Source organism: Bos mutus, chromosome X, assembly GCF_027580195.1.
Source record: "Bos mutus isolate GX-2022 chromosome X, NWIPB_WYAK_1.1, whole genome shotgun sequence".
NCBI lineage: Eukaryota > Metazoa > Chordata > Mammalia > Artiodactyla > Bovidae > Bos > Bos mutus.
This window is the reverse complement of record NC_091646.1, coordinates 70,182,797-70,194,836: the sequence shown is the minus strand read 5'-3', so window position 1 is coordinate 70,194,836 and position 12,040 is coordinate 70,182,797. Positions and strand designations below refer to the sequence as shown.

At 47.3% G+C, this 12,040-nt stretch overlaps 1 protein-coding gene across 3 annotated transcripts in view; it reads left to right on the top strand.

Annotated features, from left to right (window-relative positions):
* TAF1 (TATA-box binding protein associated factor 1) overlaps positions 1-11,817 on the top strand; it is a 114,360-nt gene extending 102,543 nt beyond the window's left edge. Inside the window, exons 39-42 of one of the 3 annotated variants that reach the window (XR_011463277.1) lie at positions 3,984-4,204; positions 7,131-7,268; positions 9,031-9,204; positions 11,023-11,817. Coding sequence is in view for 1 of the 3 variants with exons in the window: in XM_070366125.1 (XP_070222226.1) it covers positions 3,984-4,077 (94 nt within the window). In the remaining 2 variants the exon portion in view is untranslated. Of the gene's footprint in view, positions 1-3,983; positions 5,518-7,130; positions 7,269-9,030; positions 9,205-11,022 lie in introns of those variants that run through there. The other 2 variants (XR_011463276.1, XM_070366125.1) reach the window with 2 other exon arrangements.
* Positions 11,818-12,040: the final 223 nt, after the last annotated feature.

The following is a 12,040-nucleotide window of genomic DNA, read 5'->3' as shown; positions in this document are numbered from 1 at the left end:
AGAAGACTCTTGAGAGTCCGTTGGACTGCAAGGAGATCAAACTAGTCAATCTTAAAGGAAATCAGTCCTGAATATTCATTGGAAGGACTGATGCTGAAGCTGAAGCTCCGATACTTTGACCACCTGATGCAAAGAACTGACTCATTGGAAAAGACCTTGTTGCTGGGAAAGATTGAAGACAGGAGGAGAAAGGGACGACAGAGGATGAGATGGTTGAATGGCATCACTGATGCGATAGACATGAGTTTGAGTAAGCTCTGGGAGTTGGTGATGGACAGGGAAGCCTGGTGTGCTACAGTCCATGGGGTCACAAAGAGTCGGACATGACTAAGTGACTGAACTATACTGACATTCAGTATGAATTTCACTATTTAATTCAATATGAATTTCAGGGTGACTTTTTCTATTCTATTCAATATGAACTTCAGGGTGAGTTTTTTTTTTTTATTTCTGCAAAATCTCCACTGGTATTTTCTTTTGTTGTTTGTTTGTTTGTTTTTTGACTGTGTGGCATGCAAGATCTTAGTTCCCTGACCAGGGATCAAACGCACACCCCTTGTAGTGGAAACTGGGAGTCTCAGCCACTGGACCACCAGGAAAGTACTTCCACTGGCATTTTGATAGAGATTAAATTGACCTGTAGATTGCATTGGGGAGTATTGTTGTCCTAACCATACTGGATGCCAGATGTGAAATTTACCTTGTTCAGTGCTGGATGTTCTTACACTACTATAGTTAAGTGAGTGAGTTAAGTGAAGTCGCTCAGTCGTGTCTGACTCTGCGACTCCATGGGCTCTAGCCTACCAGGCTCCTCTGTCCATGGGATTTACCAAGCAATAGTCCTAGAGTGGACTGCCATTTCCTTCTCCAGGGGACCTTCCCAACCCAGGGATCGAACCCAGGTCTCCCACATTGTAGACAGATGCTTTACCGTCTGAGCCACCAGGGGTTTTATAGATGTGCTTAAAGTCTTGTTCTGGGAAGTTCAGTTCAGTTCAGTTCAGTTCAGTTGCTCAGTCGTGTCCAACTCTTTGCGACCCATGAATCGCAGCACGCCAGGCCTCCTTGTCCATCACCAATTCCCGGAGTTTACCCAAACTCATGTCCATCGAGTCGGTGATGCCATCCAGCCATCTCATCCTCTATCATCCCCTTCTCCTCCTGCCCCCAGTCTCTCCCAACATCAGGGTCTTTTCCAATGAGTCAACTCTTTGCATGAGGTGGCCAAAGTACTGGAGTTTCAGCTTCAGCATCAGTCTTTCCAATGAACACCCAGGACTGATCTCCTTTAGGATGAACTGGTTGGATCTCCTTGCAGTCCAAAGGACTCTCAAGAGTCTTCTCCAACACCACAGTTCAAAAGCATCAATTCTTCGGCGCTCAGCTTTCTTCACAGACCAACTCTCACATCCATACATGATCACTGGAAAAACCATAGCCTTGACTAGACGGACCTTTGTTGACAAAGTAATGTCTCTGCTTTTGAATATGCTATCTAGGTTGGTCATAACTTTCCTTCCAAGGAGTAAGCATCTTTTAATTTCATGGCTGCAGTCACCATATGCAGTGATTTTGGAGCCCCAAAAAATAAAGTCTGACACTGTTTCCACTGTTTCCCCATCTATTTCCCATGAAGTGATGGGACCACATGCCATGATCTTAGTTTTCTGAATGTTGAGCTTTAAGCCAACTTTTTTACTCTCCTCTTTCACTTTCATCAAGAGGCTTTTTAATTCCTCTTCACTTTCTGCCATAAGGGTGGTGTCATCTGCATATCTGAGGTTATTGATATTTCTCCCGGCAATCTTGATTCCAGTTTGTGCTTCTTCTAGCCCAGCGTTTCTCATGATATACTCTGCATATAAGTTACATAAGCAGGGTGACAATATACAGCCTTGATGTACTCCTTTTCCTATTTGGAACCAGTCTGTTGTTCCATGTCCAGTTCTAACTCTTGCTTCCTGACCTGCATATAGGTTTCTCAAGAGGCAGGTCAGGTGGTCTGGTATTCCCATCTCTTTCAGAATTTTCCACAGTTTATTGTGATCCACACAGGCAAAGGCTTTGGCGTAGTCCATAAAGCAGAAATAGATGTTTTTCTGGAATTCCCTTGCTTTTTCTATGATCCAACAGATGTTGGCAATTTGATCTCTGGTTCCTCTGCCTTTTCTAAATCCAGCTTGAACATCAGGAAGTTCATGGTTCACATATTGTTGAAGCCTGGCTTGGAGAATTTTCAGCATTACTTTACTAGTGTGTGAGATGAGTGCAATTGTGTGGAAGTTTGAGCATTCTTTGGCATTGCCTTTCTTTGGGATTGGAATGAAAACTGACCTTTTCCAGTCCTGTGGCCACTGCTGAGTTTTCCAAACTTGCTGGCATATTGAGTGCAGCACGTTCACAGCATCATCTTTCAGGATTTGAAATAGCTCAACTGGAATTCCCTGACCTCTACTAGCTTTGTTTGTAGTGATGCTTCCTAAGGCCCACTTGACTTTACATTCCAGGATGTCTGGCTCTAGGTAGTGATCCACCATCGTGATTATCTGGGTCATGAAGATATGTTTTGTTTTTCTGTGTATTCTTGACACCTCTTCTTAATATCTACTGCTTCTGTTAGGTCCATACCATTTCTGTCCTTTATCGAGTCCATCTTTGCATGAGATGTTCCCTTGGTATCTCTAATTTTTCTTGATGAGATCTCTAGTCTTTCCCATTCTGTTGTTTTCCTCTATTTCTTTGCATTGATCCCTGAGGAAGGCTTTCTTATCTCTCCTTGTTATTCTTTGGAACTCTGCATTCAGATGCTTATATCTTTCCTTTTCTCCTTTGCTTTTTGCTTCTCTTCTTTTCACAGCTATTTGTAAGGCCTCCTCAGACAGCCATTTTGCTTTTTTGCATTTCTTTTCCATGGGGATGGTCTTGATCCCTGTCTCCTGTACAATGTCATGAACCTCCATCCATAGTTCATCAGGCACTCTGTCTATCAGATCTAGTCCCTTAAATCTATTTCTCACTTCCACTGTATAATCATAAGGGATTTGATTTAGGTCATACCTGAATGGTCTAGTGGTTTTCCCTGCTTTCTTCAATTTCAGTCTGAATTTGGCAATAAGGAGTTCATGATCTGAGCCACAGTCGGCTCCTGGTCTTGTTTTTGCTGACTGTATAGAGCTTCTCCATCTTTGGCTGCAAAGAATATAATCAGTCTGATTTCAGTGTTGACCATCTGGTAATGTTCATGTGTAGAGTCTTCTCTTGTGTTCTTGGAAGAGGGTGTTTGCTATGACCAGTGTGTTCTCTTGGCAAAGCTCTATTAGCATTTGCCCTGCTTCATTCTGTATTCCAAGGCCAAATTTGCCTGTTACTCCAGGTGTTTCTTGACTTCCTACTTTTGCATTCCAGTCCCGTATAATGAAAAGGACATCTTTTTTGGATGTTAGTTCTAAAAGGTCTTGTAGGTCTTCATAGAACTGTTAGGTAGGTAGAATAGGGAAAAGGAGCCCAAAATGGTGGTGGCTAAAAGACAAGGAAGGGAAAAGCCCATGAAAATAGAACAAAGGAAGGTCTGAAGACCGGAGTGAGGACCTCAGGTAAAACAAACAACACTCCTGGCTGGCCCAATTTACATAGGACAGGCCCACGGAGAGAAAAACATATAAAAAGAGGAGCCAAAGCTAGCTCTCTCTGTCTCTCTCCTCCGCGTGCTGGGGCGCTCTTCTTTTTGCACTGACGTGCCCTCACGCCTCGAAGATGGGTTTTACTGGTATCTTTTATATAAAATAGAGCTGTAAGTAACACTGAGCTGTAACACTGATTTGTCTAAGAGCTATAACACGGTCCATTTGAGCCATGAGAGCTATAACACGGTCTGTCCAAGACCTGAGAGCTGTGACACGCCTAGGGGGCTTTAATGTCCGTCACTCCAAATCTTTGTTGTGATGAGACAGAAACAGAGGAGCATACAGTCGTCTGACATCTAGGTGCTGTGACTCGGGTTTAACCTGGCTGAAACAACCTCCACGCGGAAGAGGCCAAGCACAGCAGGAGCCCAACTCAGCGAAGTTTCCGTGGTAGAAGCTGAACGCGAAGAAAACCCAGTGCAGGGGAAGGCCCATCGTGCTGGAAACGGGGACAGTGAAAAATGAACTCAGCAGAAAGCTCACGCGACTCAGTCTCAGATTCCAGAAGACCTCCGGTTAAGGTAGGAGGTCCTCGCTCCTATGGCTGGAGGGACATGCCTAACAAAATCTTAATTCCTTTACAATCTTTAATTTCTTGTGTCCTCGAACCTCTCGTGAACAGGCGGGCAGCAGTGGGCACAATTGAGGGACCCTGGAGAGGCTACTCCTCAGCATGTCCTAAAGGCGCTATCTGCTGAGCCCCAGTAGATGTTACACAAGCCGGTGGGGGTTCTTCTGTCCTTACTTTTCTTTGTGCCAAGGATAAGACCAATGAAAACTGTGAGCACCGGTCAGATATTTAGCAAATTTTCCCGCACACTATGAAGGGGATCCCTTGGCATGTTTTTCCCACTGCTTTTTTTTTTTTCCTCCTGTCCTTCAGCTCTCTTTCCCAGGACTTGAGCCCTACCAAAACCCAGGATGCCCAGCTTCAGGACCTAATGAAGCTCAGGCTCTGATGTCTCATTGCAAAAATTCAGTTTGAGACAAAGCGATAGGTAAAGAATTGGACTTATTAAGATTCAGAGAGAAGCGCCCACTCTACAGGGTACTGGCCATGGAATGCGGCCTGGCTAGGTTTTGCGAGGGGGATGAATTCATATGCTAATGAGTAGGAAGATCATCCCAGCCATTGGGGAACCACCCACACTCCTCCATCTTTTGACAGTGCCTTGAAGCTGTCCTGCCACCTCTGGGTGTGTCTGTTGGCTTATAGATTGGGGATTAAGGTTTACTTGAATTTGACCTGTCAGCTTGGACCCAGTTGATTTTAATTGGTTTACGTTATACCGTTGTGCTATGTCATTCTTTCAAAGGTTGTGCTCTGCCCCCCTTCCTTCCTGTTTCATGCTCTTTTCCTGAGCCCCATCCAGGCCCACAAGGTTGCCTCTACAATCTTCTGGAGCTGGCCTTGGGAGGGAAATACTGTGTAATATCCAACCCCCTAATCCTACCCAGTACTGGTCACACTGGAGATCGTGGGGATGCCCAACTCCAGTCTGGGGGTCCCAGGAGGTCATCACGCCTTGACCTGCCTAGGGATCTGGTCCTCAAAAGGTTGTCACGCCTCAACCTGCTCTGGGATCCGCTAGTCCCAGGGTTCCCAGGAGGTCGTCACGCCTCAACCTCCCCAGGGACCCAATTCTTGGGAGGCCGTCACACCTCTACCTGCCCGGGGATTCAATCTCTAGGAGGCTGTCATGCCTCAGCCTGCCTGGGGATCTGCACCCTGACCTGGGGACGCCTGGCTCTCAGGTTGCAACAGTACTAGGTTGGATGAGCTTACATCATGATATCTATTCCCGTCCACTGTGGGCAAGCTAGCAATGAGTTACAAACCCCTTAATTCTACCCAGCAGTGGTCACGCTGGAGACCTTGGGGATGCCCAAACTCCAGTCTGGGGGTCCCAGGAGGTCATCACGCCTTGACCTGCCTAGGGATCTGGTCCTCGAAAGGTTGTCACGCCTCAACCTGCTCGGGGATCCGCCAGTCCCAGGGGTCCCAGGAGGTCGTCATGCCTCGACCTGCCCAGGGATTCAGGAGGCTGTCATGCCTCAGCCTGCCTGGGGATCTGCACCCTGACCCGGGGACGCCTGGCTCTCAGGTTGCAACAGTACTAGGTAGGATGAGCTTACATCATGATATCTATTCCCATCCACTGTGGGCAAGCTAGCAATGAGTTATAAACCCCTTAATTCTACCCAGCAGTGGTCATGCTGGAGACCTTGGGGATGCCCAAACTCCAGTCTGGGGGTCCCAGGAGGTCATCACGCCTTGACCTGCCTAGGGATCTGGTCCTCGAAAGGTTGTCACGCCTCAACCTGCTCGGGGATCCGCCAGTCCCAGGGGTCCCAGGAGGTCGTCATGCCTCGACCTGCCCAGGGATTCAGGAGGCTGTCATGCCTCAGCCTGCCTGGGGATCTGCACCCTGACCCGGGGACGCCTGGCTCTCAGGTTGCAACAGTACTAGGTAGGATGAGCTTACATCATGATATCTATTCCCATCCACTGTGGGCAAGCTAGCAATGAGTTATAAACCCCTTAATTCTACCCAGCAGTGGTCATGCTGGAGACCTTGGGGATGCCCAAACTCCAGTCTGGGGGTCCCAGGAGGTCATCACGCCTTGACCTGCCTAGGGATCTGGTCCTCGAAAGGTTGTCACACCTCAACCTGCTCGGGGATCCGCCAGCCCCAGGGGTCCCAGGAGGTCGTCACGCCTCGACCTCCCCGGGGACCCAATCCTCGGGAGGCCGTCACGCCTCGACCTGCCCGGGGATTCAGGAGGCTGTCATGCCTCAGCCTGCCTGGGGATCTGCACCCTGACCTGGCGACACCTGGCTCTCAGGTTGCAACAGTTCTGAGTAGGATAAGCTTCAGAAAGATTCACCCCTAAGCAAGTCCACCCATGGAATCAGAAGGAAGCCTATTATTTGTGGGACTGTGCCCAGTCTCAGCAATAACTCAGGGGCCCAATGAAAACCCCATTGTCTTTCTGGAAAGCCTAAAAGAGGCCCTCCAAAAGTTTACCAATCTGGACTTAGACTCTTATGAGGGACAGGTGATTTTAAAGGACAAATTCCTGTCCCAGTGTGCATCAGATATCAGAATTAAGTTACAACAGCTACAGCAGCAGGACCCTACTTCCTCTTTAGAAGAAATGGTCCAGACAGCCACCAATACCTTTTATAACAGAGAACAGGAGAAGGAGGCCAAGGCCCAGGAGAGGGAGAGAAAGGAAGAGACAAGGCATGCCCAGATGCTGGCCACCCTCCAGAGAAGCCCTATGGCAAACCCTGAGTCCTTGAAGGACAAGGCACTAGGCAAATGCCTAATCTGTAGACAGGCGGGGCATTGGGCCAAAGAGTGTCCAAACCATGACAAGTCTCCTAAAATGGCTTGCCACAAATGCCATCAACTGGGACATTGGGTGGCACTCTGCCCTCAGGACCCAAGAGCCTCAAGGTCAAGCACCAAACCTTCCCTCACGATGGTTCAAGAAGACTGAAGCGGCCCACTCCAGCCAGCCGCCTGTCACAGATAACCATCACGGGGCTGAAGCCAAGGGTGCAACTGAATGTGGCAGGTAGGCCCAAAAATTTCTTGGTTGACACGGGGGCTACCTACTCTGTCTTGATCTCCTACTCCAGAGCCTTCTCCTCCCAAACCTGTACCATTTTGAGTGCTAAAGGAAAAAACAACTACTAAAAGATTCACCCAAGCACTTCTTTGTTGCTGGGATGGACAAATATTTTCCCACCAGTTTCTGGTGGTCCCTGAGTGTCCTACCCCCTTATTGGGAAGAGATATACTCACTAAACTGGGGACCACCCTTGTGATGGGGAGTTTTTCAGCCCCTAGAGCTCTACAGCTCCTGGTTACTACTGAAGAACCCATTACACCTTCAATAGAGAGGGACCAAAAACTATGGGAAGACAAAATTAACCCCCAGGTGTAGGACTAGGGAATTCCTGGATGAGCCCACCAAACTGAACCGGTCATCATTGTCCTCTGAGATCCCACTCGGTTTCCTAACCAGAAACAATATCCCCTCAAAAGAAAGGCTCGGGAGGGACTACAGCCTTTAATAAATGAATTCCTTGCTTGTGGGCTATTGGTCCCCACTAATAGTTCACCATGTAACACCCCAATCCTCTCAGTAAAGAAAAAGGATGGAACCTGGTGAATGGTTCAAGATCTCCGGATCATAGATGAAGCTGTAGTCCCCCTCCATCCCACATACCCAACCCCTATGTAAGTTTGGAAGAAATCCCACCCAGTGCCAAGTGGTTTACAGTCTTGGATCTCAAAAATGCATTTTTTTGCATACCACTGGCTAAAGAATCCCAATATCTTTTTGCCTTTGAGTGGGAGGCCCCAGGAGAAAAACACAAATAGACGACTTGGACAGTATTACCTCAGGGATTCAGAGATAGCCCCCACCTGTTTGGACAGGCCCTTAGCCGGGACCTCCTAAATCTGGACCTGGGACCTAATGGGAAAATATCACAATACGTAGATGACCTACTAATCTGCTCTCCAGATGAGAAAGTGCCCAACAACATGCAGTTCAGGTTCTAAACTTCTTGGCAGAAAGGGGATATAAAGTCTCCCATGCTAAGGCACAGATGGTCAAGATAAAGGTCACTAACCTGGGAGTTCAGATTACACACGGGTCCAGGAGGCTGTCCTCTGATCGGGTACAAGGAATCCTCCAGTTGCCCTCCCCCACGACTCGAAAACAATTGCGAGCTTTCCTGGGGCTAACTGGGTATTGTAGAATCTGGATACCCAACTATGGTCTAATTGCCCAGCCCTTATATGAAAGCTTAAAAGGAGATGATTCAATCCCACTAATGTGGGAAACTCCTCAAAAGAAGGCAGAGGCTACACTAAAACAGGCCTTAACTCAGGCACCTGCCTTGAGGTTGCCAGACCCAGAAAAAGCATTCTAACTTTATGTCCCTGAAAGAGAGGGAATAGCCTTGGGAGTGTTAACTCAAAGGTTGGGATCTGAGCCCCAGCCTGTAGCTTACTTATCCAAGAGGCTCGATCCAACTGCCCGAGGCTGGCCCCTCTGCCTTCGAAATCTTGCAGCTATTGCAATCATGATAGAAAATGCTTTAAAACTCTCCTTTGGGGGCAAACTAACTATTTTTACCAGCCACCGAGTAAAACAACTCCTAAGTCAGAGAGGCCATTTATGGATGTCTGATCAAAGAATCCTCAAATATCAAGTAATGCTGATGGAAAATCCAGGCCTCACTGTATATCGCCTTGTGAAGTTCTTAACCCAGCCACCCTCCTGCCTACCCTCGAGGGCTCTCTCCCCTTTCACTCTTGTCTAGAAACCTTGGACCACTGGACAAAACCCCGAGAGGGATTGTCAGAAGATCCTCTGACCAATCCTGAGGAAATCTGGCACACTGATGGAAGCAGCTTTATCTTGGATGGAAAAAGAAGAGCCGGGTATGCAGTAGTCTCCAATTTTGAGACCATAGAGGCTAAGCCTCTGCCACCAGGTACTTCAGCCCAATTAGCTGAGCTCATAGCCCTGACTTGAGCTTTAGAGCTGGGAAAAGGAAAAAGAATAGCCATTTACACTGAATCCAAGTATGCCTTTCTGGTGCTACATGCACATGCTGCTATTTGGAAAGAAAGGGACCACTTGACCACCCGAGGGTCCCCAATCTAATATGGTGATCAAATTCTTAGACTCTTGGAGGCAGTCCATCTGCCCACTGAGGTTTCAGTCTCCCATTGTAAAGGACACCAAAAAGAGAGCACGGAAGTGGCACGAGGAAACCAAGCAACTGATTAGGCAGCTAAGAGAGCAGCATTACAGAACCATGACCTAATAGGGGTTGCCACCTTAGTTCCACAGACTAATTTGCCAGAGACTCCTTCACATACTGAAGGTGAGACTCTTAAAGCTAAGAGTGAGGGCTTTCAAGAAGATCATATGGGGTGGTTCCAAAAGGAGGGACTCCTTTTTCTGCCTGGGAACCTCCAACGGAAGTTGGTTAACTCCTTACATGCCACTACTCATTTAGGAGAAAAGGCCGTCCAAAGATTACTAGAAAGGTCCTTCAGAGGAACAGGCTTCCAAACAACTATAAGACAGGTGGTCTCCTCTTGTCTCACTTGCCAATTAAACAACCCCCAAGGAGCTCGAAGACCCCAGCTGGCCCATCCTGTCCAGCGACACGGGGCCTACCCAGGAGAGGACTGGCAGATGGACTTCACCCAGATGCCAGTTTCTCAAGGATTATAAATACCTATTAGTCGTGATAGATATATTCACAGGATGGATTGAAGGCTTTCCCACTCAGACTGAGAATGCTGAGGAGGTGGTAAAAAAACTGCTCCATGAAATCATGCCAAGATTTGGTCTGCCCAGGTCATTACAAAGTGACAGTGGGACATCATTTACTTCTAAGGTCACCCAAGGGGTCTCGAAAGCACTGGGCATTACTTATTATCTCCATTGTGCCTGGAGGCCTCAGTCTTCAGGAAAAGTAGAAAGAGCCAATCAATTCTTAAAATCAGCGATAAAAAAGATAACCCAGGAGACCTCCCTAGGATGGAAGGAGGCTTTACCAATAGCTCTCCTCCGCACCCATATTGTCCCTAAGGAACAGGTTGGTCTTAGTCCTTATGAGATGGTATATGGGAGACCTTTTGTTTATGTCAGTGACCTCTTCCTAGATCCAGAGGCTGAGACCCTCCAATCTTACACCATGGCTATTGGGCAGTTCCAACAGGATATACGTTTGTGGGGTATGAACCAGGACCCAAAAGATTCTAAGGAGTCACCACTATATGCTCCAGGGACTCAAGTCCTAATTAAAGTCTGGAAAGATGGGTCCCCAAAGGCTCAACTCCAGCCTACATGGAAGGGCCCCTACCCTGTAATACTTTCTACCCCCACAACAGTCAAGGTACAAGGACACGACTCCTGGATTCACTACTCACGAGTCAAGCCATGGAAGAAAACAGAAGAGGACACTCAATACACCTGTGAGCCCCTGGGAGATCTCAGATACCTATTCAGGACTACAAATGAGTGCCATTCTAATGAACACCCCCAAAATCTGGTTTCTGGGGGTAAGATTTCTCAGGATAGCTCTAAAGAGCCAACACAGCTTGGTAGGGACTGTACTCCAAAACAGACAGGAGATAGATCTTCTGATCCCTGAACAAGGAGGGACTTGAGCCATCCTGGCGATGTGAATTTAAAATTGGCTAATGCCCCTACTAGTCCTTGTTATAATATATTGATGATGCTTATGATTATTCCATGTACTGACAATTGTCTAACCTGTTTTGTCTCTGCCTAGGTCAACAAGCTACAACATGCAGTGCCAGTTCAACAAAGATATAAAACTACAGCCGAACACGGAAAATATCACACACTGTTAGATGGACACCGCTATAAGGACTCTGAGGATTGAGACTAGCAAGAGAGGGAGGCCCAATACCCCTCGCCATTCCAGTTCAGCAGGAAGTAGCCAGAAAGACCTCGATGCTCCTATTCCCAAAGAATTGGGCCTCCCATCTCTTGAAGGGGGGAATGTTAGGTAGGTAGAATAGGGAAAAGGAGCCCAAAATGGTGGTGGCTAAAAGACAAGGAAGGGAAAAGCCCATGAAAATAGAACAAAAGAAGGTCCAAGGACTGGAGTGAGGACCTCAGCTAAAACAAACAACACTCCTGGCTGGTCCAATTTACATAGGACAGGCCCAGGGAGAGAAAAACATATAAAAAGAGGAGCCAAAGCTAGCTCTGTCTGTCTCTCTCCCCTGTGTGCTGGGGCACTCTTCTCTTTGCATCTTTGGATCGATGTGCCCTCACGCCTCCAAGATGGGTTTTCCTGATATCTTCTAAATAAAATAGAGCTGTAAGTAACACTGAGCTGTAATCCTGATTTGTCTAAGAGCTATAACATGGTCTGTTCGAGACCTGAGAGCTATAACACTGTTCAAGACCCGAGAGCTGTGACACGCCTAGGGGGCTTTAATGTCCGTCACTCCAAATTTTTGTTGTGATGAGACAAAAACCGAGGAGCATACACTCGTCTGACAAAACCGTTCAACTTCAGCTTCTCCAGCGTTACTGGTTGGGGCATAGGCTTGGATTACCACGATATTGAATGGTTTGCCTTGGAAACGAACAGAGATCATTCTGTCGTTTTTGAGATTCCATCCAAGTACTGCATTTTGGACTCTTGTTGACCATGATGGCTACTCCATTTCTTCTAAGGGATTCCTGCCCACAGTAGTAGATATAATGGTTATCTGAGTTAAATTCACCCATTCCAGTCCATTTTAGTTCGCTGATTCCTAGATGTTGACGTTCAC